Source organism: Balaenoptera borealis (genome assembly GCF_965194805.1).
Source record: "Balaenoptera borealis genome assembly, chromosome: 14".
Classification (NCBI taxonomy): Eukaryota; Metazoa; Chordata; class Mammalia; order Artiodactyla; family Balaenopteridae; genus Balaenoptera; species Balaenoptera borealis.
This window is the reverse complement of record NC_138875.1, coordinates 75,776,414-75,803,441: the sequence shown is the minus strand read 5'-3', so window position 1 is coordinate 75,803,441 and position 27,028 is coordinate 75,776,414. Positions and strand designations below refer to the sequence as shown.

At 40.2% G+C, this 27,028-nt stretch overlaps 3 protein-coding genes and 1 long non-coding RNA gene across 7 annotated transcripts in view; 2 read left to right on the top strand and 2 right to left on the bottom strand.

The window, feature by feature from the left end:
* NAA25 (N-alpha-acetyltransferase 25, NatB auxiliary subunit) overlaps positions 1–16,292 on the top strand; it is a 74,268-nt gene extending 57,976 nt beyond the window's left edge. For 2 of the 4 annotated variants that reach the window (XM_082353671.1, XM_082353668.1), the window contains 4 exons: positions 426–523; positions 2,298–2,408; positions 7,590–7,751; positions 13,423–16,292. In XM_082353671.1, coding sequence (XP_082209797.1) covers positions 426–523; positions 2,298–2,408; positions 7,590–7,751; positions 13,423–13,545 — 494 coding nt within the window. In that variant the 3' untranslated portion in view covers positions 13,546–16,292. Of the gene's footprint in view, positions 1–425; positions 524–2,297; positions 2,409–7,589; positions 7,752–8,041; positions 8,213–13,422 lie in introns of those variants that run through there. The other 2 variants (XM_082353669.1, XM_082353670.1) reach the window with 2 other exon arrangements.
* On the bottom strand, positions 11,338–13,416 carry LOC309610636. Its single transcript, XR_014234095.1, has 2 exons — positions 12,821–13,416; positions 11,338–11,639 (listed from the first exon to the last, which is right to left on the bottom strand). It is a non-coding gene; the product is annotated as an uncharacterized lncRNA (long non-coding RNA).
* A 3,189-nt stretch (positions 16,293–19,481) lies between the features above and the next one.
* Positions 19,482–26,968, bottom strand: ERP29 (endoplasmic reticulum protein 29). The gene is made up of 3 exons (XM_082353714.1): positions 26,696–26,968; positions 22,216–22,354; positions 19,482–20,309 (listed from the first exon to the last, which is right to left on the bottom strand). Exons 1-3 carry the CDS (start codon positions 26,837–26,839, stop codon positions 19,807–19,809), a joined length of 786 nt encoding a protein of 261 aa, XP_082209840.1. The 5' UTR covers positions 26,840–26,968; the 3' UTR covers positions 19,482–19,806.
* The window catches only part of TMEM116 (transmembrane protein 116), a 238,315-nt gene continuing 233,647 nt past the window's right edge, over positions 22,361–27,028 (top strand). Inside the window, exon 1 of the transcript XR_014234089.1 lies at positions 22,361–26,489. The gene's annotated coding sequence lies outside the window, so the exon portion shown is untranslated. The remainder of the gene's footprint in view (positions 26,490–27,028) is intronic.

Genomic DNA, 27,028 nt, shown 5'->3' with positions numbered 1-27,028 from the left:
GCGCCACAACTGCTGAGCCTGCGCTCTAGGGCCCACGAGCCACAACTACTGAGCCCACGTGCCACAACTACTGAAACCCGCGTGCCTAGAGTCTGTGCTCCGCAACAAGAGAAGCCACTGCAATGAGAAGCCTGCGCACCACAACGAAGAGTAGTCCCTGTTCGCCACAACTAGAGAAAGCCTGTGGGCAGCAACAAAGACCCAATGCAGCCAAAAACAATAAATAAATAAAATAAATAAACTTAAAAAAAATAAATAAAGAGCTTAAAATAGATATTCTTTGGTGTTTGTTTCATTGGGGTGGGGGAGCTTTCTGGATTAAATCTTTATATTTGCTTATTCTTTATTAGATTGTGCATTGTGTTCCTAAAAATAACATTGAAACAAAAGCTGAATAAAACCATAAAATATTTTTCTGTTTTCAGATGTCTTCAGTAAATGTAAAGGTGATCTTTTAGAAGTTAAAGATGGTAACTTGAAAACACATCCTACTCTTTTAGAAAATCTAGTCTTCTTGGTTGAGGTATGTTTTTGTTCTCTTTGTGAAAAACTCAATTTTCCTTAATTGTATGCAGGATTAATTTTTCAAAAATGAACAGGTAATAGGCACCTTATGCCTGTAATTTAACCCCTCGCTCCCACCTTTTGTTAATTGAAAAGCAATTTCAATTTTCTGAACTAATTCCTTCCAAGGATATCGGGAGAATTTCATTCATAATGCTAGGGTAAAACTTCTTGAAATTTGCTTTACAAATCTCTTAAAGATTCCTCAGATTCACTGCAAATCTAGCTCTCTTCTGTTCATTTTCCTTTTTGACTCAACTATTATGTAGTTTAAGTTAATTTGCCAGCTTTCTAAATTTGTTGCTGCTGTTCACTAATTGCTGAGATTCTGCATTATGAAGGAGAATCCAGGAGCTGATGTAGCAAAACACTTTTTTTCTTTTAGCCAGAGAGAGAAAGAAGAGGATCACAACACTCATAATCCATTATCTTTTTTCCGTTTATTTTGTCACATGTTTGTTTACTTTCTTTTTCTACTAGTCTGTAAGCTTCCTGAAGGCAATATTTTCTGTTTTGGTGACATTTTAAGTGCCTAAGAGATACTTAATGAGTGAATGAGAAATAATTGCATGTATATATGTACATGCATACACTGTAGCATAGGTGAAGACGTGTAAACACCTAACTTAATTCAAAGGAGAATATGTGCTGACCAACTGGGGAGATTTCTTCATATACAATTTAAGGTTTGCAGGTGAGGCAGTATCTTATCTGGATGGAGAGGTGGGTGGGGAGAGGCATATTTTACAGAACCTTTGGATTCCATACCTAGGAATTTGGACTTTTCACTTCAGTGAAAAGGATGTTAATGGATCCCCATCTCCTGCAAGGAAGTGAAAGAAAATTGGACTGAGTAGAGCAGGTGTCCTGAACCCCCAGGCCACGGACTGTTAACCAGTCTGTTAACAGACTGTTAGGAACTGGGCTGTACAGCAGGAGGTGAGCAGCAGGTGAGCGAAGCTTCATCTGTGTTTACAACCGCTCCCCATCACTTGCATTACCACCTGAGCTCTGCCTCCTGTCAGATCAGCAGCGGCATTAGATTCTCACAGGAGCGCAAACCCTACTGTGAACTGCGCATGTGAGGGATCTAGGTTGCGTGCTCCTTATGAGAATCTAATGCCTGATGACCTGAGGTGGAGCTGAGGCAGTGATACTAGCACTGGGGAGTGGCTGCAAATACAGATTATCATTAGCAGAGAGGTTTGACTGCACAGAGACCATAATAAATCAATTGCTTGCAGACTCATATCAAAACCCTATCAGTGAGTGGCAAGTGAAAACAAGCTCGGGGCTCCCACTGATTCTGCATTATGGTGAGTTGTATAATTATTTCATTATACATTACAGTGTAATTATAATAGAAATAAAGTGCACAATAAACGTAATGTGCCTGAATCATCCCCAAACCATCCCCCCATCCATGGAAAAATTGTCTTCCACAAAACCGGTCCCTGGTGCCAAAAAGGTTGGGGACCACTGGAGTAGAGGATGAGTTTAGAGCTGGGAGAGCCAGAAGAAAGAATAAAGACAGTATTCTGAGTAGAAGATGAAGAAGACCTGGATCAATGTGGTGATTGTAGAAATTAGAGAGTGGAGAGTTACAAGAGAACTTGAAGAGATTTGCATAGAAGAGCTGTTTGCACAGAATTTGTTTAGTTCATAATCTTTGTTCTTGATAGATATCTTGAGTGTAATCCTTATTGATGAATTTGCAATTTTTCTGCTTTCAGACTATTTCTGTTATCCTTTGGGTGTCCAGTTACTGTGAGAGTGTCCTGCGACCATACAAATTAAATTTACAGAAAAAGAAGAAGAAGAAAAAAGAAACCAGCATCGTCATGGTAATAACAGAGAAAACACAAGTAACAATCTGGCTGCATGCTGCCTTTTCTTTTCACTGTTTTCCTGCATTTTGTAAGAGATCATAGGACCCAGTATGCATTCATTTTCTCTCCCCAGCTTTTTAAAAAAATAATACACCTGCAGAAAAGCTGAAAGACTAGTATAATGACACCCAGACATCCTTACCTAGATTCACCACTTGTTAACAATTTGCCACATTTGCTTTCTCTCTCTCTCTCTCTCTCTGATTCTCTACCTCCCCCACCCCCATTTGTTGAACCATTTGAAAGAAAAGTACAGACTGATACTTAATACACCAGGGTAGAACAGGGGAAGTCTCCTACAAAACCATAAGACTCAAGATATTTTCACACTCAAGATATTTAATATTGATAACAATAATATTATAATGTCCATATTAACCTTTTCCCTGTTGTCCCAGTTACATCCCGTATAGTCTTTTTCAAAATACTAGAATCCTACTAAGGATCTGACACAGCTTTTAGTTGTCATTTCTCTGTACCTTTCTTTCATCAAGCGTACTTCCTTAGCTTTTGTTTGTCTTTATTGTTGAAAAGTCTAGCTAGGTTTTTGGTAGACTATCTCACAGTCTGGATTTGGCTAATTGTTTCCATAGATTTAGGTTAAACATAGATGCTGTGTCCTTTTTAGCAATTAAATTAGGAGGCACTAATGTTATTACGTCCCATTATTGATAATTTCAGATTTAATTATTTGATAAAGGAAGTATCTGCCGGATTTCTTTATTGTAAGAGTGTCTTCCCTCCCCGTGTAATTAATCTGTGAGATGATGCTTTGAGACTCTGAATATCCTGTTCCCCACCAGCCTTTCACCCACTGGTTTTAACACCCATTGTTAGTCTAACTTGCATGAATCATTTATTTCTTTGGTGGTTCCACAATGGTGATTTTAAAACATTCTACCAATCATTTATCATTTATTAACTGGCATTCTGTAAAATAGAGCTGTATATATATATTTTTTTAACTTTTTTTTTTTTAATTTATTTATTTATTTATTTTTGGCTGCGTTGGGTCTTCGTTTCCGTGCAAGGGCTTTCTCCAGTTGCTGCGAGCAGGGGCCACTCTTCATCGCGGTGCACGGGCCTCTCACTGTCGCGGCCTCTCCCGTTGCGGAGCACGGGCTCCAGACACGCAGGCTCAGTAGCTGTGGCTCACGGGCTTAGTTGCTCCGCGGCATGTGGGATCCTCCCAGACCAGGGCTCGAACCTGTGTCCCCTGCATTGGCAGGCAGACTCTCAACCGCTGCGCCACCAGGGAAGCCTGAGCTGTATATTTTTAATATCACTATTTTAGTATCACTGTGGACTCATTCCTTTTTAAATTTACCTTGTAAACCATTATCATCATTTTCTTTTGGATGCACAGATTTGGCTAATGGGAGCCACTTTAAGCTGGTTCCCGTCCTTGAACATCATTGGTCTTTGAGCCCTTACTGTCTGAAACAACAAAAATGCTCCAAGCACTTTGTACTCACCCACTGAACTGAAATCAGACATTTTTTTCAATGAGCCCTGGTTCCTTTATGGGGAATGGTAGTCAAAATACCAAGATCTAGTTGTTAGGTATACTAATTGCTATTAGGGTTTTACTGTTTCTAGTTCATGTCCGTGAAGAGAGGAAATTTATTTACACACACGCACACACACAGTTTTAAATAATTAATTCTTACTGATACCTCCAGTTTTAGTCCAATATCAATGTTCTTCCTTCCATTCCTTTCCTCATTCCATATTTGTAGTTTTCTTTTCAGAGTAAGAACCATGGTTCCCAACAGCATCAATATATTTATTCGTTTGCTGTTTTACAATAAATACTAAATAGTTTTGGAATTAGTACATTGGTTCCACTACCAGTTCCAATAACAAACCCACTAAATAAAGTTCAAATTTTTGCATTTCTTTTTTGTCCTTAGAATATGTTCCAGTGAATGTAGACAGTTGAGGTACTCTGTAAAAGCAGTGGAATTAAAAACTCAGATTATATTATTAGTGTGATGTCAATAAGATTCATCTATTTCTGTTTGTATTCAATTTTGGAGTTTCCTCCCATCTTAATTGATTTAATTTTTGCATGTGTAAAACATTAACATAATTTATATCCTTTTCATAAGGAAAGATGTTTAGGATTTATTCTCTAATGGCATGCTGTTTTGTTAATGTTTGAATTTATCTTATTAATGGAAGATTTTTGTTCACTATAGGAATATAGTAACCATTGTCGTTTGAAAATGTTGATGGTTTTATTAGTAATACTAACTTCCTGCACAATTCAGTAACAATTCAGGAATTTTTTAGATTTGACACTTGTCCTGGGTGTTGCCATTCATTCATTTCTCTCCTTCACTTTGTTCAAGATAATTTAACAGATCATGAGTGCAAAGTTTGAAAGAATTGATCAGAGTTGCATGATTACTTTCTCTTCTAATGAAAACCTACACTCCTAGTACTTGTCAAATAGCTTTTGGTATTTGGATTTTGTGAGAGTTTTTGTAGTTATTGCTTTTCTAATTTCCAAAAATGAGAATAGCCGCCTATTTTTCTGATTGTCAGTGTAACCTAAATATATGAAAAAAGTGAAGATCACCCATTTTCCCAGCAAACAGAGATAGCCACTGCATACAAACCAGAATCATGCTCTATAGAAAGTTCTGCAACTTTGCTATTTGTTTTTGTTTTCACTTAATAGGGTATCTTAGACATCTCTTCATTTCAGCAAATATAGATGTATCTCATTACTTTTAATGGTTATGTACTATCCTGTTATATTAATATACCATAACTTATTCCCATTGTTGAATGTTTAGTTGGTTCTGATTTTCTTTTAATATTATAAATAGTGCTGCTATTAAAATATGGACAAACACAAGATGAATTTATAATATGATTTCCTTAGGCTATCTCTTAGATCTGACATTACTATGTATACAGGTTTCCCCTGCTATCCAGAAGTATATAGCATTCCTTTGAAACCTTTCATAAGCCCAGGTGGCATAAGGGAAAGAAGCAATTACCTTAGGACACATCTTGCTAATGGATGCACAAAGTAAATTGAGATAAAGCACAGATGCTTACAGACATAGTTCACTGCTGTGGCGGCTTGATGTTGAGTGGCACTTCCGGTGCCACTGTTGCTGCTCAGGGTGTGCGCTGCTTCTGTAACAGCTTGCTGCAAACGCTTTTCACCTTCTTTTTCCTGTGAAAGCGAAAATCCTTTTTGGATTTCTTTTGGTTAGCCAAAACAGGTACTAATGTAGGTCTTTCATGAAAGCTAAAGTGGCATAAAGTGAACTTTCAAAAAGCTGGAGATACCTGTTTTTACATTCCCCAGTGGTGTGGTGTCTCTGTATCCTTACCCATTTGATAGGCAAACACTGGAACTCTCCTTTTTCCAATTTGCGTTAAAAAAATTCTATTGATGTTGCACCTTCAAAGAAGACTTCTTGAGTGAAAAGCTGGCCTTACTAGTTGATTGGCTAGGTTTCTTGTGTTTATCTGTTTTTTAAATTGTATCACTGCTGGGATTTCTTTGATATATTTTCTGTTTCTGTCTTTGCCCAAGTTTCCTATCGTGGTAGTAGTATTTTTTCCATTGATATGTTTTGAGCTATTGGACTCTTAACATAGTAGTATTAACATAATCCTTTTTCATATATGATGCAGTTTTTTTTCAGTTTGACATGTCTTTTAACTTGAGTGATTTTTTTTGTCAAATATAGTAACTTGTAAAAAATAAGATTTTTTTTCATGCCTAACTCCTTTGAATTAATGCTTAGATCATTGGTTTCGTGGTTTTAACCTTTTTCTAATGGGATTTGGACTCCAAATTTGCTGCTAATCACCACTATATGTTTATCCCACAAATTTGGTACTTCATATCTTCATCTGACATAGCAAACATTTTTTTCTAATACTTGTGATTTATTCTTTGACCATTGTTTTGTTTAGGTGCTATTCAATAATTTCCAAATGTATGGTGATTTAAAAATTTTTTTTAGTTTTTGTACAATTTTTAAAGATTACTTTCCATTTACAGATATTACAAAATATTGGCTATATGCCCCATGTTGTACAATACGTCCTTGAGCCTATCTTAACCCAGTAGTTTGTACCTCCCACTCCCCCACCCACCTATTGCCCCTCCCCCAAGGTTTTTTTTTTAACTGTTCTTAGGTTAGTATTATGTTTAGAAAGACCTTTTCAATTTATGATCGCAAAAGCCACTACCTAAATCCTCTTCTGGTGCTTCGATGGATTTTTTTTAAAAATTTAAGTATTTAAATCTGTCTGGAATTTATTTTGTTATTTATTATTTTATTTATTTTATATTTCACAATATATCTAGCTAGCTATTCAGTACCATTCATCCACTTGAAAACCACTGTTTTGAAAGGTCACCATTTAAATTCCTTTATATTCTTTGCTCTATCTTGGGATTTGTGTCCTTTCAGTCTTTGTCAATTTACTTATATACCAGTCCCATCTGGATTTAATGTAACTTTATAATATACTCTCATATCTATTAGGGCAAGTTCCCCTTAACGGCTCTTTTTCAGAATTTTCTTGATTGTTGTCACCCATCATTTTTTCCATTAGAATTTAGAATTTCTGTTTCTGTTATTAACATTACAGGAAATCTCAAAGACATAAAGAGAAGAAATGAAGTCTTGGTTCTTCTCATCTCCTTTAGTGTTCTAGGAGATTCCCAACCTGAAGTTGAATAATGACCAACTAAGATTTTTTTATTCTTTTTTTCACCTCCGCTTCCCCAGAGTGAAATAAAACCACACTGGAAAAAAGTCATCATTACTGAGTTAGCATTTGGTGGCTATTAAATTTACCTTGGTTTGAGAGACTCTTTTAATATCCAAAACTATATCTATCCTTGTTACTATTTTTTTTTGTGGGGACCACACCACACACCATGTGGGATCTTATTTCCCCAACCAGGGATTGAACCCGCACCCCCTGCTGAGGAAGTGCGGAGTCTTAACCACTGGATCTCCAGGGAAGTCCCATCCTGTTACTATTAATAGAATTAAGTAATGCTATAGCATGAAATTAGTATATCTTATGTGATATAGCATGGGAGAAATATGTTTGATAATCTTTCAACTTTTTAAAAATCTTTTTTTCCAGCCACCTGTCTTTACCAGTTTCCAAGACTATGTTACTGGGCTTCAGACTTTAATTTCGAATGTTGTGGATCATATTAAAGGACTTGAAGCACATCTAATTGCACTTAAACTTGAAGAACTTATTTTAGAAGACACTTCCCTCTCACTGGTAAGAGACTGCATGGTAAGAGACTATAGTTGATCAGCAATAAGTTATATATAGATATTCAAGTGTTCTTATTGTTATCACAGGGACAAGTTAATTTTCAATTCATTATTCTCTCCTATGGGACTTGTGATTAGAAGGTGCCTGGCACTGTTTTTTTGCTGTGGTCTTGGTGGTGGTGGTGTCTCCTCCCCCTTCATCCCCCCTCCCGCTTTCCACCTTTGAATACATCTTTGGGGGTGTTCTTTTACTGTGAAAACAACTGATGAATTGTTGAGGAGTAGAATTAGTATTGTCCCTGTTTTGAGCACCATAGGAAACCAGCCATACTTTTGAGATTCAGGGACAATCTCCTTGACTGAGAACTTACCTGTTGTTGGATTGGCTGGTTTCTTTGCCAGCCCAGCAATTATCACATGGAAAAGGAAAGATGCTGGACATCAGAACTAATTATGTCAGTAATAATGAGGCCAGAGCAAGCCAGCAAAAAAGGAATGGAAACAAGTATGGAATCAAAGGTACTAGTCAGTTTTCTCCTGATCATTATTTTAAGCTAGTTTCTTAAAATTCTGCTAGCAAAATCCCTGATAAAGTCTCACTTTAAAAAATGTGGATTCTTTTTAAAAAGTTAGTTAAATAAAACAAACAAATGGTGTCAGGTGAGTTAACATGCACCAGCTTGGAGTAGGTTTAGGATTTTGATAGGAGCCAGAAGAGCAATGGTGGAGCCACCTGATTCTGGCTAGTTGTTCCAGTGATGAAACTCCGATCGTGAGGAAATGCTTTCCTTGAGTAGTTTGTCTGACCTAAGCCTCTGCTGATGAGGAAGCTCATCCAGCAGTCTGAGGGCAGGCATCATCCTAGCCTAAGACCTCCACCCAGGCCCTTCTAGGGAAGGGAGTGAATGGAATCTTGCTTGGCACACCAGCTTTAAAAGGTTGTAAGCCCCTCTTTTGCAAAATGTCAACATGTTAGAGCTTTGAAAAAAGGGCTTACTGTGGGAAAGGGCTCAGAACATTTAACATTTCCAAAGACTGATTAAAGAAAGCAGACAAGTGTTGGCTAGAAGTTTGGTTTTAGCCAGTTAAGCTATATATTCAACTGTTTTCTTATGTACATTAGAATGAATATAGACTTCAGTGGTAATTAGAGGTACTGATTGATGGATTATTAATTCTTTAGTATTTTTGTCTTCCTTTTTTTAAGCCTTACATTGTTTTGGAAAGTAAAATATGTACATGGTAAAAAAAAAAAATTCAAAGAGTAAAGAAAGAATATCCAGTGAAATGTCTCCTTTTCATTCTAACCCATTCCCTAGTTCCCTTTTTAGAAGGAACTGCTTGTTATCAGTGATTTCTTGTGTAATCTTCCTGAGTTAGAGAACCCATTTACAAGTACGTTATGACCGTGCCCCTTCCCCCCACATCTTGCCTTTAAACACAAATGATAGCATATTATACATATTGTTTAGTCTCTTGTTTTTGTGTTTAGTCTCTAGGAGATCATTACATATAAGTAACTTATCTACCTTGTTCCTTTTAACTGCTCTGTAGTGTTTCACTGTTTCTTTACAGACAAATATGTATGCTTGTTACAAGAGAATTAGAAAATAGAGAGTAGCACCTCCCAGTTCCCAGCCCCAAATGAGTCCCAGTCCCACCATCCAGAACCACCTCTACCTCTCCCTCTTCTCTATCCCCTTAACACATTTGTGTCTGCCATTAGCCTTTATGACTTCCAGGTACTTGGTTACCCAGTAAAGGCCTAGTAATTAAATCCTTGTGAAACTGGTACATCCCAGGCAGGAATCTGCCTTCTTCCCCCATGTGCATGCCAAAAGGTCCTTGCTAGTCCTTTTGGACCCCTTGTACCTATAAAGAGATCTGGTAATTCATAGTAGTAGATTTGGAGCTGTTTAACTTTTGACTTTTTAGATTAAATGCAAACTCATTCTGTGCTCTAAACTCCCATCCCCTTTTGTGAATAGTATAGAAAAGTAAGAACTCGAAATTATAGTACCTATTTTTTAAAATCTTAAGGATTGCACACTTGGACAGATGTCACATTGCTTCATGTGGTTGGGCTTTGCTGGACATCTTTGAGATTTTCAATAAGTAGATATAAATTTATTGAGCTCACTATTGTTGAGCTTAAAGCTTGTAGAAATATAATGATCAAAGACCTGGCTGTAGAGTAGAGCGATGCATACAAATTACTAAATTGGAGATACAATATAGGCACAAAAATCTGAGTGAGTCAAAAAGAGTCTCATTGGAAAGGGGACATTTGAGGATTAATAAATTTTCACCAGGCAGACAGGAATGGAGGAAAGGAATCCCAAGCAGGAGGAGGCACAGACAACAGCACAGAGGCAGGAAAGTGAATTGTGTGGTGCACCATGAGTCATTTGGCAGAGCCAGAGCCCATGGTGATTTCGGACGCAGGCAGCAGTAAGCGGCAGCTTGCAGCAAGCAGCAGTGAGCAGTAGCAGGAAGCAAGATCTTAGTTCCCAGACCAGGAGTCCTAACCACTGGACCACAGGGGCCAGCAGCTAGGGCCTGGGGCCCTAGTCCTTACGTGCGTTGGCAAGAAAGAATTCAGGCAAGGAGGCAGAAGGTAAAGAAAAGTAAAAACTTTATTGGAAAAGTAAAGTACATGCAGAAAGATGCACGGGCGAACTCAGAGAGTCGTGCCTTTGGGAAGTTTAAATCCTTTATAAGGTGTCAGTCTTCCGGGTCTTTGTCTTCTTTTTGGCCAGTTGTATTGTTTTGACCCCAGGGCTAATTTGTTTCTGGACCCTCCCCTGGGTGCGCACACACCCCTAAGTTAAGATGGATCCCACTGCAAAGGCCTCTGGGAGGAGATGGCAGGACTTACTATGGTCTGGCATCTCCTGCCTTTTTGACGCTGTGTAGGCTTTTGCGCCTGCGTAGTGTTTCCCTTGCCCCAAGGATGGGAAGTGTGTGACCTCTGGATCATTTAATAGGGTTTAGTCCCACTCTGTCCCTGCCATAAAAATGCCCACTGTCCGGTTATTTACCCTGTTCCTGTTGCTGGTTTTTATATTGAGGTGCACATCTCGAAATATAGACAGAAGTCCAGTCATAAACATGTAGTCCTGGAGCCCGTTTGTCTCTTGCTTCAGGAAATGTAAACAGGGACTGGTAATGAATGTCCGGCCTGGAGCTCATCTTCTCACCCCATGAGGTGTGAACAGGAGGCCAGTTGTAAATGCCTAGCCTGGAGCCCATCTATCTCCTGCCTCAATGGTATGTGGGAAGGACTGTTGGATACAAAGGTGACAGGCATAGTAGCCCTGCTGTTGTCAAGAGGATTGAGTGGTTGTTCTTGTTGAAAGATCTATCTGCCTCCTGAAATGAGGAATAAGATTTCTCATTTTGATTATTCTAGAGGTTATCCTTAACTCTGGGCTACTTTCTAGATTTTCCAAGCCCTGGTTCTGTCTTCATCTTTTGACCTTGGAAAAGTCGCTTAACCTCTTTGGGCCTCAATTTCTTTATTTGTAAAATGGAAATCATAATAATGTTAACGCAAGCTCACGTGCCCAGTGCACAGTGAGCCCAAACAAACTGAAACGTTGGAGTTTGGAGCAGAGAAAGGTTTATTACAAGGCCATGCAAGGAGACGGTTGGCTCATGCCCTAAAAGCCCAGAACTCCCTGAAGGGTTTCAGCAAAGCATTTTTAAAAGCCAGGTGAGGGAGGAGGGTCGCAGGGTGTGTGATCAGATCGTGCACAGTTCTGTGATTGGCTGATGATGGGGGAACAGGGTGGTGTCACAGGGGTTAACTTTATCAGTCCTTAGGCTCCAGGAGGCCTGGGGGCTCTGTGCTCATGGTCATCAAGTAGTTAACATCTTCCATTTGGTGGGGGGATTGATTTCACATCTGCAAAACAATTCAGGAAATTTGCATCAAATACTGTTATCTAGGTACTTCAGAGAAGAGCTAAAGCAGAGGATATGGGGGAAGGCCTGTCCCAGGAAGGCCCCATAGTGCCCTGCTCGGATACAATAATACCTACTTCATAGGGTTGTAGTGAAGATTAAACAAAACAATAATGGCTTTATATTGCCTTATTTTGTTAAAGTCATGATACATACAACATACTGAGCAGCACCGGCCACCAAATATTGGATCCATGTAGTGCTCAGTACTTTCTTTTGGGTTTAAAAAAAAAAAAGAAAAAAAAACAACTTCAGTTCCATTTACATTAGGTTCACTTTTTTCTTTCCTTCCTTCCTTTCTTTCTAAACTTGAAACACTATGAACAAGGCCTCTGGAGTACTACCTCTAGTCCTGGTCCCCTTTCCTCTTCCCTAGCGGTATCCACTGAAACTGGTTGTATGCCAAGACACCCCTCCCTCCTTTTTAAAATATTTATTTATTTTGGTTGCACCAGGTATTTGTTGCAGCATGTGGGATCTTTTAGTTGCAGCATGTGGGCTCATAGTTGTGGCATTCGAACTCTTAGTTGTGGCATGCATGTGGGATCTAGTTCCCGAGTAGGGATTGAACCTGGGCCCCTGCATTGGGAGCACGGAGTCTTATCCACTGGACCACCAGGGAAGTGTCCCCCTCCCCACCCTTTCTTAAAAAAACCATCTGGTCTTAATGTAACTTTATAATGTACTCTAACATCTGTTAGGTGTTTTTAAAGTAAATTATATACACTTTATTTTATTCAAAAGCATTGTTTTTTTCACTCAACCAATATTCAAGAGTTCTGTTCAGGCTGATGCATCTAGATCAATCTTGTTCTTTTAAACAACTGTATAATGTTCAAAATATGAATGTACCACAGCCATTGGACATATTTTTAGGTTGTTTCTGTACATTTGCTTTTACATATAGTACTGAATGAAATGTATTTGTGTACATACATTTTTATGCACTTGTTGGGTCATAAAGTGTGCTTATCTGGTTTCTTTTGGGCTTTAAAGTACTGCCAACTTCAGGTAAAGCTAACCAGTTTTCAGGCAACCTTCTTTCTGTGTTTGAACACTCCATCCCCTTTATTTTTTGTGCTTTCTACCACAGGTCAAACGTGCAGCAAATATTTAACTCACATATTTGAGCAGCCTTAGGAAAACTGGTCTTTTTTAGTTGTTTGGCCTCTGGAACACGATCGTGGACTTTGTCAATATGGAGGGAGGCCTGTCAATATTGTAACTAGAAAAGATGATACTGGTAAATTTGATGCCTTTAAAAAGTGGCTGTGATAAGTCTAAATTAATAATAAATTTCTACTTTTTTTCCGATGAAACTAATAATAAGAAATCTCAATTTTTCTACTTTGTACAGCTCATAACAAAATAGTAGTGATTTTATGGCTAAAGTACTTAGTAATAATTTTCTAACTTTTTTTCTTGATGAAAACTAGAAATGAGAAATCTCGCTTTTCCAACTTGATATAATTTATAACAAAGGTTACTTGAAAGATTGGTAATGCTAAAGCAACAGGGGTCTCAGTGAAAAGTCACATGGAAAAATATACATCTGTGATGAGTTTAGCCATCTTTGCATTTAATGAAATTGAAAATGACCCACTCTATTCTGATAGAGCTTGCAGTGAGACCAGAGGTAGTGGTAATTTTAACTTATACCTGAGGATCTCTAATCTGGGGGAATGCTTCCTGAGCAAGACCACTAATTCTTGTTTCCTTTGTAGGAAGAGAGAAAATTTTCAAAGACTGTACAAGGGAAGGTACAGAGCAGTTACCTGCACTCACTTCTGGAAATTGGGGAGCTGCTGAAAAAAAGACTTGAGACTACAAAGAAACTAAAAATTTAAGTTAGTGTGAACCACAAGCACTGATGACTCTACAACAGAAAATGACATCATCTTCCCAGGCAAAAGCTACATCTGGTTGACCATCATTTTAATCCAGAACTTCCTCATAAAATGCATGAAGGACTTTGATCGTGAATTAATTTTTTAGGTATTAAATGTATACAACTGATTAAATTATTGTATATAAACCAGAAGCAGGACCCTCATCTGGGTTTGACCACTTTTTATACATGTTCATATGCATATGGCAGCCACAAGAGAACCCCACTCTTCTTCTTCCCTTCTATCACCAGAAACATCTGGTGGGGTGGGGGGAAAGCAGCAATAGAAATTAAGCATAAAGCATTGACCTCAGAGCAGCTGAATGGCCCTACCATTATATCAGTGCGTGTTTTGGTCTGGTCCTTGAGCCTTAGGAATCAGAAAGCAGAAGAAGAGGGGGACCATGATTGGGAGCAGGCCTTCTTTCCACATTAGCAGTTTAGTTTTGAGGCTTCCTCAAATGCTTGGCTCCCACAGAACTCAAGGCAGGTACCCAAAGGGCCTCAGATGAAATTTGGCATAAGCACCTGCCACTGAAGGACATCACTCAGATGCCCACAGGCTGTCGTTTTTCAGCTTAATAATCCCAGTGGCCGAGACATCCCCATCCTAGCTCTTGTGAGAGTTAAATCAGAAGTAGCCTTCTGTTACCTTACAGCTGTTTGGAGGGGAAAGTAATGCAGACCACTTACAAGCCTGCTGAGGACTAGCTTGCTGTCTTTCGTCTATTTGGGAAAGATGGGAATCACTGTTTTAAAGAAGAGAGGTGTACATAATTTATGCAGGCAAGTCTAATACCAGTGTCATTGGTTTTGTGAGCTATATATATATGTATATGCTTTTACATATATACGTATATTTTCAACCATATATACATGTATATGTAAATGTATATACATGTATATATGCTTGAAAGATTTAATACTTTAGTGTTTTGTGAGTGGGAGGTTTGGGAAGGAAGAAAGGAAGGAATGTATATTAATATGGATTTAACCTAGGTTTTAAGATTTAGGCTGGCAAAAGAAATGTTATCAATTGGGCTTGAGGTTCAGTTTACTTTTTTCAAACTTGAGAATTATTACCAGGATGGTGTTTACGTTGTTCATCTGGAGCTCCCCAAGACTGTGGCTTCAGAGGTTGGTTTGACAGAAAAGATAAACATTGCTCTTGAAAATGTTACACATTTTATACAACTGCTTTGGTAACTTTTTTGTGTTTGAATCTGTGCCTCTGTTTTTGGTCTTTGTTATCCAAATACCGTTAAAGTTAGTAATTCTGAAAAGCAAAGAATTGAATTTGATGAGGAAATTCAAGTATCTGATGGAGGATTGGTCTTGAAGACCTTCAAGGTCCTTTCCAACTCACTTCTCCAGTGAGATGTGATACTTTTTTCTTTTAAAAGCAACCAAAAAAGAGCTTGGAAAACCTCTGTATGCAAAGCAATTGCATTTTGTCCCTATCATTTTGACTTTCTTAGATTCACAATTTGGTGGGGTGATTAATAACTGTCTCAACTTGTAGGGAAACTTTTTTGAAAATTACTGAATTACCTGGTCAAAATAAGACTTGTTGGAAATCCTAGTCTATTCAGTAATTTAATAAAAAGTTTTGATGTTAATTGGTAGCCACACTGTCATACCCCATCCCAAAAGAAAAGAACTGCCTTGAACAAGATGAATTAAAAATTCTGATTGATTCTGAATCTAACTTAATAACATCATAATTTCATAAAACTATGGTCTATTTAGATGGAACTTTGTGTATGGGGTTGGGAGTATGTGTGTATGGCATGTGTTCTTGAAATGATGTTTCTTTGAATATCCAAAATTACTATACATAGAAATGTTCTTTAAAACAAGTCTATTAACTGACAGTGATCATTCTAGCATATGTGTGCTCAGTGGGCTGGCCTTGGTCCTCAGGGACAGTGTGTGACTCCAGTGGTCTACCTACCTAGTCTCTTGCCTAGGGGCATCTGGGTCCTCTACTGGTTTTAGTGACAGATAATGTTACGTTGGGGTTATGCTTCCTTTGTTACATGTTGATTTCCCTACTAAATGTAGCATTTCAATTAGATCCAACCTCTTACATTTTGAGATAATTGTAAAAAGAATGAAATTATGCAGAAATGGCCAATATCTTTTATTGATCTGTTCTTTTGGAAATTGTCATGCACTATAAATTGTGTACAGTTAAAAAAAAAAATATATATATATATATATATACACACACATATATTCTTACATGAGTAAAAAGCACCCTCTCCAGCAATTGTATGTAATTGGTATTTGAAGAGAATTCCCAAATAACTCATTGCTGCTGCTGCTGCTGTTTTTAGTTTGTGTGGGTTTTTTGTTTTTTGTGTGGAAAATTGATATTTAAAAAAAAAAAGAAAGGAGAAAAAACACGACTACTGTTTACAGACTGAAAAATTACTGCTTTTTATACTACTGAGATCCTAAGTTAAGACTCTCCAAAGCAAACATTTGGGTTAAATCATTTATCTGATGTGGATAAAAGGTAGAGAACTTTTTAGTGTTCTCCACATAATGGAAAATGTACAAATGCCTAGCTGTGTTGCCCATCAATTTTGTATATTTTCATAATTTTAATTGTTCAAAATTGCATTATATTTTGCAATCACTATGTTCAATCTGGATTTGTCTTTCATTCTAACTTTTAATATAAAAAGGGGTTTCAATGTATCTACAGCCTTGTTATTGAAACTCTTCCTACTTTTTTGCTGTGATTTATTAATATGGGAAGTATGTATTCTTCCTTCTTCAGAATTAAGTGAAGCATAGCAAATCTACTTTAAAATGGATGGGTTAATTTATTTAAACACTTTGATCTTAAGTTGGCATTTCTGCCTGGTTCATTTTTGTTCAGATTCCTAGAAGCCACAACCTTTTAAATGGTATAAGTCGTCTCAGTTTTGTATTGTTATATTCCTCAGAAAGATGGTAATATTTGTGAATTTAAAATTATTCCAAGGCCACTGGTTATTTTGTTTAAAGTACCTTGCGTGCTCGCATTCATTAATTCAACATTTATGTGTTGAGCACTTATTTACTACGTGCCACATTCCGTGTTAGGCTCTGCTGATATAATGGTAAATGAACTCTATATCCTAGTTAGTGGCTGAAGTGGGGGGAAGAGACAATAAAAATAAATATTAGTTTGTAATTAAGTCCTGATTAATAAAATATGTCAGGATATGTGATACGTGGGGTCACAAGAGGAGGACCTCTTGAGTGGTGCCATCTGACCTGAATGATGAAGAGTCAGCCATGGAAAAGCGAATACAAGTCAAAGGCCCCAAGGCAGGAAACTGCTGAGCATGTTCCAGTGACTGTAAAAAAAGGCTCAAGTGCCTGGGACTTAATGAAAGGAGCGGAAAAGGGGTACAGATTGAGATAGAAGGTGCAGTGGCGATTAGAGCAATCAGGATTTTGTAGCCAGGGGAAGAAATGAGATTTCTACATTTAGTGGGAAGTTACTGGAGGATTGCAGGCAGGCTGATGACATGATTTATCCAAGGGTATGTGAACCCATAGATCATTTATCTATGGGCTGAGATCATTTATTCAGACACACAACACAGTAGAAAGAAGAGCGGTTTGTTTTTCCTCCTAGTTTCCTTTCTGTCTTATGATACTAAATGCCCTTATTTGAGCCCTGAAAAAGTTTTTGCCTGCTTCTTCAGTTATGAATTAACTCTACCCCAACATTCTCTTTTTCCTTTAACAAAAAGTGGGCACTTGGATATACCTCACTGCCATTTTTGACTTTCCCCAGAAGGTGGGCTCAGGTTTATACTTTTTCATGTTCCCTGTTTTTCAGATGCTGTCACTGCCTCGATGCAGACATGTATTTCATAGCAACAAGTGGAGGCTAAGCAACCATGAGCCAAATGCTTATAAAAATTAGTTGTGGGGTACCTATAGCAGTTTATGCTTGAGGAACAGAGCTTTTTTGCAACCTCAGCTTCCATGTATCTTAGCAAAAGTGGGTCCCAGGTAATGTACTATTTTCCATATGAGAAAAGCAGTTATTGCAGATAAGGCTACTAAGACCACCCAGTGGGGTTAAGGGATAGATTCAAACTCTTAAGCACCGATGAAATGAGCTAAAATCCACAGTGTCCCACGTCCCCCCTCCCCGCCTCATACACACACTCCATCTCACATTCTTCATCTTGATGGCCATGTTCAAATTCTCAGATTCTGTCTTGGCTCTCTATCGAATCATCAATCTCTCCTGATGCAATTCAAACGCCTACATATATATATATATTTTATGTGTGTGTGTGGCACCAATTACCAAGAATTATTAGTAAATTAAAATTGTCCTTGGCACTGTTTGAGAAAACTTGCAGGTTCCTTAGAACAGGATTCTTCATATTGGATCCAGGGGCTCATGTGCTTCAGTTTATCTGGAAATTCCCTTAGTCTGATTAGTAGCATCTGAGCCACAATATTAGTGATTATATGCTAAGAAGAAGAGGGAAGGAATCCATTTGATGTGTTAGGGAAGATTTTTATGTGGCATATGCAAATCACTACAGATTCTAAACTAGAAACAGGGAGGGCCTATCTTTAATGAAAAATACTTCACACAAAGAGCCTCTGATGTATGATAATCTACTCCTGTCCAATAGCCTGTGTTTCTTCAACTCAAGACCCTAGGCTTATAAATAATGATACCCAGCATGGACCCATCCAATGAAGTACCCGTGGATGTGTTGCCCCTTTTCTCTTACAATTGAGATGAGACCACATTCAGGGACTGAATGCATTTAGTTTTAGAGTTCTCTCCCTACCTGTCATTTGTCTTACTCTGATTTCCATAAGACAATGAATACTTAATTCTTCGGAAGTGACCCTGTTTTAGGTAGATGAGAAAAAATTAGAACAGCTCAAGCAAGTTTACCAGTGAGAAACATGCAAAAAGATCTTACAAGTTTTTCAATTAGAATTGAAATAATGAGTAGGGGACATATTGACATTGTTGGGCCTAATATATAGTTATTCTTTTGTCAAATGTTAAGAGTATCTATGCTGGCTATGTCAGGTGTTTAGGTTTGAACATCTTTTATCTAGTTTATTTGAACTGTTAGCTTAAGCTGCACAATTTTTTTTTTGTTCCATCCAATTAAACACATGGGTTTTCCTGCATTTTTTGTTTCCAGTGATTTTAAATACCCAATCTGGCTGAAATGGAGGAACATAGGCAATCTGAGGTTTTATTTGCCAACTCTGCTCAACTTAAATTTCTTTATGTGGGTGCAATTAGATATATTTCAGGAGCTGCAGTTTGATATTTTCAAATAGTTTAATATGAAAGTTTGGATGTTAACATGAAGCTTACTATTGCAGATTATTGCTCATCACTCCTGAGAAGAGATCTGAAAGTCAGTACAATGCTCTCTGCTTTTTAAAAGTTGGTACTTATTGAGTAACTAACAGTGACAAAGTGACTTAGATGGAAAACTATCCCTTTCTAAAAAAAACTTTCAATTGGACTGAATTGTATCATTTAGCTGTCTAAATCCAACTCTTAAAAAAACCTACCAGGTTATATTGGTAAAACTAAGAATTTGCTGAATGTATCCCATGGAGTATGGAAAAGAACTATACTGCCATTCAATTTTAAGGACCAGAAAATGGACAATGCCTTTTACCACTCGCAATCAGTCCACTTGAATCTGAACACCTGTGGAAAGTAATAAAGGTAGGCCTTGAGCTGGGACTAGTTTCCACAGTGTTACCAGGGTAGTCTGTTACCCTTGTAGAGCAGAGTCCACACCACCTTAGATTAAAAAATAAATTCAAAGGAGAAAGCAGGTCATAGGCCAAAGTATAATTTGTAAAAGAAAACTGAATGGCTTTAGGTCCATTTAACCAAAACACAGAAACTTTAATTGAATCAGAATTATATCTGTCAAAAACCTGGGCAGTACACTCTTCTTTATAGCACCAATTCCTTCTGAGGGGGAATTTCACAAGCCATCTGAGTAAATGTTCCAGCTATACCCGACTGGTTACAGAGATGTTCCAAGCATAGTCACACCAGCATCAATATCTGGGCATACTCACAGATTTCTGGTTTAGTGCCACTTTTCCTACCACTCCCTTATATCCCAGGAAGATCTCACAGCCAGCAGGTAGCTTACCCCTCCCCACCCCACCAAACCCTTGAAAACCCTGGAGTGCCTTTTCATAGCTCCTGCTTCTCGGCCCCCTTCTTCTGGAAGGCAGTCAAAATGTTTAGGCTCTTCTGGAGCTCTTCCTTCTTCCCATCGCTCATCTTGTTCTTCTCAATCAGCTTGGTGATCCGGGTCATCTCTGAGGCTGGGAAGTCCTCACCTTGGTCTAAGATCTTTCCCATGATCTTAAGGTATTGCTCGGCCCACTTCTTCTCAGCCTCCTTCACACTTGCAAGGTTGTCCTGGCCCTGCTTCAAGAGGGCCTGGCGGGCCTCCATACCAGAGACCCTGATGAACTCTCCAGCAAGGGTGTCATACGCAGGCAGGCAACCAGGCATACCTAGGTAAACCCCATGTCCCTTTAGCCAGCGCTGGATGGCTCCAACCTTAACTGCCCCACTATATAGGACTGGGTTCTCAAAGTCCCCATCCCGGAAGAGGTAGAAGACTGGGTAGTTCTCCTTGTCCAGCCTGTACTTCTCACTCAGCTCCATATTCAGCTTGTCACCATAATCTGTGAATAGAAACCAGAAACAAGGAATAAGACATGAGGAAGGTATGGCAGGAGGTTGCTGTGAGGCCCATCTGAGCTGAGGGGAAGAAGAATCTCGGCTGTTTGAATTCCTCCTCTGCTACTTCCTAGCCATGTGGCATTAGTCAAATCCTTTAATCTCTCTGAACTTCATTTTCCTCATCTGAAAAAGGGGAATTCTGCATATTTATTATATGCCCACTATGTGCCAGGGACTGCTCTAAGTGCTGGGGACTTAGTTGTGATTTAGAGTGATTAAGAGCATCAAGCTCTCTCACCTCAAGGAGCTCATACTCTTCAAAGAGTGAGAAGAGAGATAATCAACAAATGAACCAAAGTGATTAGTGCTATGACGAAAATAAAATGGTGATATGACACAGTGACTGGGTGAGGCGGCCCACTTCGGGCGGTCATGGAAGGCCTCCCTGTGAAGATGACATGAGCTGAGGGACCTGAATATGTAGGAGACATATCAGACACATCAATAGCAGACACATCAATTTGTGGGAAAAGTGTCTCAGGCAGAAAGGACTGCAAGTGCAAAAGCTCTGAGGCAGGAATGAGCTGGGTATATTTAAGGATTACAAAGTGTAGTCTGGCTGGAGCTTAGTGAATGTGTGGTAGGTAACGAACTCAGTCCCTACCATTTGAGGGCTGTTGGGAAGACCCAATGAGGGGATATGTGCACTTAACCTGGCAGAGTTAAGTGTTTAGTATGTGGTAGCTGTTAGTATTTGCTATGTCTTTCCCAAAAGGCAGTAGCAGCCCCAAGGGCTACAACTGGTTTCTTACACCTGGCCAAGAAGAAATGGCCAAGACCACCTATTACTGGGTAGTAGTATAGGAAGTGCGGGGTTCCAATCCTAGTTCTGGCACTTTATAATCCTGAGCAAGTTACTCTAAGCATCTGTTTCTTCATTTGGGGAGTCATAAAACTTTCTTCACAGAGTTGCCACAAGGATGACATACATGTAAAACACTTAGCACAGTGGCCTGGCACATAATAAACATTTCAGAAATGTCAGCTATTGTTAATATTATTAAAGCCCCAAAGGAGTGGACTCACAGTTGAGTTAGACTTGATCGACTGCCCTGAAGAAGTGTGACAGCTACTTCTATCCAAGACCAGACTCAAGAGCTCACTAGGGAACTGTGGCATCTCAGCTGGGAGGAAGCAGAGAGGGAAGAACCTACTGCATTCCTCCTAAGAATACACACTTAGGAGGAGTTCTGAATGAGCCCCTTGCTACCCCACAGCCTGAGACAAATCATTTATGCTCCTTGAGCTTCAGTTTTCCTCAAGTATAAAAAGGAGATAATGCATCTCGCTTCTCAGGCGAGGTTCAAGTGAAAATTAAAAATGCAATGTCTGTGTACATTTTTACAGACTGAAAAACCACTAAATGTTGGCAACTATGTATTAAAGTTGTCCCTATCATTGAGAGCTACCCTTGGTTTAGTGGCAGCTCTGGTGGATTTGAGCTAAAGCCCAAACCCAATAGTTGTGGTACAAAAGAGCTGAAATGAAGATGGAAAAACTGACTACGCTGTCCCCGGAGAGGCAAGGCACCCCCTCTGACTACAGTCCCCTGCAAGGAGAGCACCAAGCTCTCACAGTAAGTTTGATGTCAGTGTGGGTGAAGGGTGAAGGATGGTGAATTCCCTCCCCTCAGGCACCTGCAAGGCTGAGCTGAGGTTCTGTGGTCACAGAATCTGCTCAAGCTAAGCTTGCCGTGGGTACCAGACTCCTTGAGAGGACATGACCCCATTTATACTCCTCGTGTGTGGCTCAGACAGAAAGGCACTGGGTATTCCCCCTCCAAGTAGGGAAATAATTCCTAGTTTCCTCCCCCTCTGCCCTCCTCAGTCATCCCAGACTTGTCCATACCTGAGATGCCCACCTCTGCCACCAAGAGATCATCGCTGGAAGCCGAGTTTTCAGCCAGATGCTTGAACTCATCCTGCTTCTCACCATAGGGGTACTGGGTGTCAAACTTCACCAAGACGAACTTGCTTTTGGGAATGACCTGAGGGCATACAGAGCTGAGCAAGTGGGGGTTCCCAAGGACCTTTGGGGCTAATTCCCTTTCCCAAGGGACCCCTGTTTAAGAAACAGAGTGGAAAACAAGCCCACAAGGGAGACAAGCTCTCATATACTAACCTTCATTCATTCATTCACCATTGATTCACTTAACAATTTGACGGTGTCTACTATTGAGTACCCCATTAAGTAGTTGCTCACACTAATCAAACTGTCTGGAACAAACAATGCTATAGATGTACTAAGGCCTTCTCCTCCAGTGGCCCTTTTGGTAAGGCTAAGGAAATGCATCCTTAGCACACGCTACGTTGGCCCCTGTCGTGCCCATCATCGCAGGGGCCTTTCTCTGGCAATGAACCAGAAATCTGACCCAAACCAACCAACCGTCTATAAAGGAGTTGGCACCGCGGAGGATGCTCTGGCTAGGAAGTCCAGAGTTTGCACTCTGCAATTTCAGGGCTCATAGGAAGTTGCTGAGAGGCCAGGCTTGGGACAATGTCCCCTCCCTACACTACAGTTTCCTTGAAGTTAGATCTCTAAGACCTAAACTGTCAGGGTCCAGACTTCTATTTCAGTTATGGTAAAATTTACATCACAGGGATTTATTACATTAACTGTGTTGCACAACCATTACTAATATCTAGTTCCAGAACATTTTCATCACCCGAAAAGGAACCACATATCCATTAAGCAGTCATTCCCCAATCCTCCTTCCCCCAGCCCCCGGCAACCACTAATCTGCTTTCTGTCTGTATGGATTTGTCTACTCTGATGGACTCATACAATAAGTGACCTTTCGTGTCTAGCTTCTTTCACTTAGCATAATGTTTTCAAGATTCATTCATGTTGTAGCATGCATCAGTATTTCATTCCTTTTTATGGCCAAATAAATATTCTATTGTATGGATATATCATATTTTGTTTACCCATTCATCAGTAGATGGACATTTGGGTTGTTTCCACCTTTTGGTTATTTGTGAATAGTGCTGTTATAAACATTTGTGTACAAGTTTTTGTTTGAACACCTGTTTTCATCTCTTTTGGGAATATACCTAGGAGTGGAACTGCAGGGTCATACAGCAATTCTATGTTTAACTTATTGAGGAATTCCAAAACTTCATTTTGATGGTTTCACCCAATGCATAGATTTTATCTAATAAGCTGCCTCTGGTTGGTAGTACAGCCTCCCCTCCTCCTACAACTTTTAATTTTTCTAATCAAAGTCATCACTACGGGTTAATTTTTCATCACAGGCAATCCCTGCCATAATTAAGTCAATCTGACATCAGTCCAGCTTTTGTTAGTCCTTGTTTCTTACTGTGGGTTGCTGTCCATTTCGTTTTAGGTTTTAAAAAATATTTAACAGCGCCGGAGGACACAAGGGAAGAGGGAGAAGGGACCAGAACAGGTAATCTTTAAGTGGTCACTGACCCCAAAAAGTCTGAGTTCTGGAGTCTAAGAGCAGGGAAGACTTAAAAATATAAATCAGATCACATCCCTCTGGCCCATTTGGCCTTATTTCAGTTCAACACACCAAACATTCCCACTCAGGGCCTTTTCATTTGCTGTCTCTGCTGGCTGGAGTGCCCTTTCCCTGGTTCTTTCCATGGTTGTCAAAGCTCAGTTCAAATGTCCTCTCCTAATGGGGAGGCCTCTCCCACTCATACCATCTAATTCTGCTTCATTTCCATCATACTCTAGCAGGCTACTTTCTTCACTGCATTAACCACTCTCTGAAATCCTTATTTGCTTGTTGCCGGTCCTCTCCACTAAAATACAATTTATGAGAATAAGGACCGTCTCTGACCTGTTTTCTGCTGTATTATCCCTAGTGCCCAACAGTGCCCTGGCATGTGGCAGATGCTCCGAAAATATCTGATAAATGAACAAAACCAGAGCAGGCTTTGATAGCAGATGCTACATATCCAGGGAGAAAATGTTATAAAAGAACACATGAAAACCTAACTTCAAGGGGCCTACCTTTATATTATGGAATAATATTAATAATCATACAGTGGTGTAACACTGAAATAGAATTGAGAGGCCTTCATCTTTTATTTTCACCATTCTTAGCCATCAGCAGAATGGTTTTGAATGGCAAACATTTGCATAGCTAATTTTTTCTTGTTCTTTTACTCAACCTGTACCTCTTAACTGCTTTAGAAATCTCTCTCGGGACTTTCCTGGTGATCCAGTGGTTAAGACTCCATGCTTCCAGTGTAGCGGGCACGGATTCGATCCCTGGTCAGGGAACTAAGATCCCACATGTGGCACAGTGCGGCCAAAAAAAAAAGAAAGAAATAGAAGTCTCTCCTTTCTTCATCCTTGAGGAATCAGCTCCAACATAACCTACATTTAGTTAACTTGCTTCTTCAATGTATAGATGAATTCATTATTCATTTATTCCTTCAATAAAAAGGTAGTGAGGACCTAACACGTGCCAGGCACTGTTCTAAGTGAACACAGCAGTAAAGAAAACAGACAGGGTTTCTCATTTAGTGATGGTAAAGGGCAAGAAACAAAAAAAGACACTGGAAATCACTGAAAGGCAAAGCATGGAACAAGTCTCCTGGATATGGTAGCCCTAGGAAGCTCCCCTTTTGCTCAATAGTGATGGAAGAGAGTGAGATTTAGAAAGGGACTGGAGAAAACATTTGTTCATTCATTCGACAAATTATTATTGAGCATCTTCTATGTAACAGGTAACCTGCTAGGTTGTGCAGATGATCAGTGAACAAGATACACAAGGTAGTTCTTCACAAGCATATAATATTCTAGTGTGGGACACAATACACTAGACAAGAAAAAAAAATCAGTGATGCGTGCTCTACAGAGAACTCAAACAGGGTAATGTGACTGGCACTTTAGACTGGGGGAGGAGGAAATGTGAGAAGGTAACATTTAACCCAAGCCTGAACGATGAGGAGCAACCAGCCTTTCAAAGATTGGGCAAAGAATGTTCTAGTCACAAAGAACTGCCAGTACAAAGGGCCTAAGGCAGTAATGAGCTAGGAACAGCCAAAAGGACAGAGGGCACGGCATGTGTGGTTGGAGCAGAGGGGACAAAGAGGAGAATGGTTAGGAGATGAGAGGAGAGGGAAGCAAGGGTCAGATCACGTAGGACTTAGGCTACTGGACTGAGAGGCTCCAGAGTGAAAACAGGGAGGCTAGTGAGGAAGCTACACAACCATAGCCTAGACTAGAGTGGTAGCTGTAAAGATGGAGACACACCAATTGATTAGGAAATACTACTGTTACAGTGCAGTTTCCCTCTAAGTCACATTTGGTCTGTGATGTTACCCCATATCCATGTTTGGGTGGTAGGGGTGTCACTTTGCCAGGAAAGCCCCCCAAAGCAAAGGGTGCTGTGGGGTGTGTGCCTGACAATCAGCCAGTCATACCTACACTTTTAAATTCTTGTAACTTTGCATTCAGTGAGCCACAGGTGCCAACTCCACAAGGAACCCTTTCGAAAATACGAAGAGTTAAACCACTTGAGATAGATTTAGAGATTTAGAGCTCCACTTCTTGGTTTCACTTCCCAGCAATGGGTACAAATAAAGAAAATAAATTAATAAATCTCAACACTTAGCTTGCCCATCTCATAGGCGAAGTTAAAAAGGTGCCAGTGGGTGTAACATTAAGGGATTGGGACTGCATTCAGCCTTCAATATTTCCAACGTCCATTTACCGAGGCCAAGACCCCAATTCTGTAAATATGAAAGCGGGGGTAGAGGCGAATCCTTCCTTCCATGTCTCGACCCGATTTTATTTGTCACCAGGCCCAAGACACTCACTGTATGGTGGTTGAACCGAAGCTTATTCTTAACTCTCGCACTTTTTAAGGAGACGCAGAATATCTGAACAGTGGCTGCAATCCAAGCCAAAGGGAGAAGGGCGCTGAAACGCAGGCTAACGAGCCGCGTTTCCACCCTTGCCCCACCACAGACGGGTGGCGTCCGCCTAGTACCGCCCTCCGAGTCTCCTACTTGGGATTTGAGGATTGGATCTCGCCCGGCACCGCCCTCTTCCCATATGCGACGGGAAGAGGCACCCGGCTCCCTCGGCTGCACCTCTGCAGTTCTCTTGCAAAAGAGGAAGCAAGTGCAAATACTGCAAAGGTGCGCGGGGCCCCTGGAACACGTATGCTCCATGGTCATGATACGGCCTCGGCCCAGATTCCAGCAGTCCTACAGGACGGTGGGAAGTCACGGGATTGTCGCTACAGACCACCTCCTGCCAGCTCTCTGTCCCGTGTCCCCCCACGGGTGCGCGCTCCCCTGGGCAGTCTGGCTGCACCTGCGCGCGATGTCCCCCGCCCCATTACCTTGTAGAAAGTGATTGTATCCAGGGGAAGGGCGCCCTTGGTGTGTAGGCCGCTGCCGCCTTGCGGAGCAGAGAGGAGCAGGAGGAACAGGAGAAGGGGAAACAATTGGGAGAGAGAAGCGGCGCGGGGAACGGCGGCAGCCATAACGCCGGATTCTCGCAGTAAGAACTAGGAAGGCTGTAGTGGAGCAAGCGCGGAGCCGGGAGTCACGTGGCTAGGAAGGCGGGCACGGGTGAGCGCACGTGTACAGCCAGGCCGGCTCACGCCGGCCTAGGGTGAGAGGGAGGGGCCACGTGAGGGGCGGGGAAATGGAGCTGCCGCGCGTGCGCACTC

Excerpts from the sequence above, each read along its gene's own strand:
- ERP29 (XM_082353714.1), bottom strand. The coding sequence starts at position 26,839 with ATGGCTGCCGCCGTTCCCCGCGCCGCTTCTCTCTCCCAATTGTTTCCC. Across the intron at positions 22,355-26,695 it reads ATACAATCACTTTCTACAAG|GTCATTCCCAAAAGCAAGTT; the intron begins GTAATGGGGCGG and ends GTATGCCCTCAG. Across the intron at positions 20,310-22,215 it reads GGCAGAGGTGGGCATCTCAG|ATTATGGTGACAAGCTGAAT; the intron begins GTATGGACAAGT and ends TTCTATTCACAG.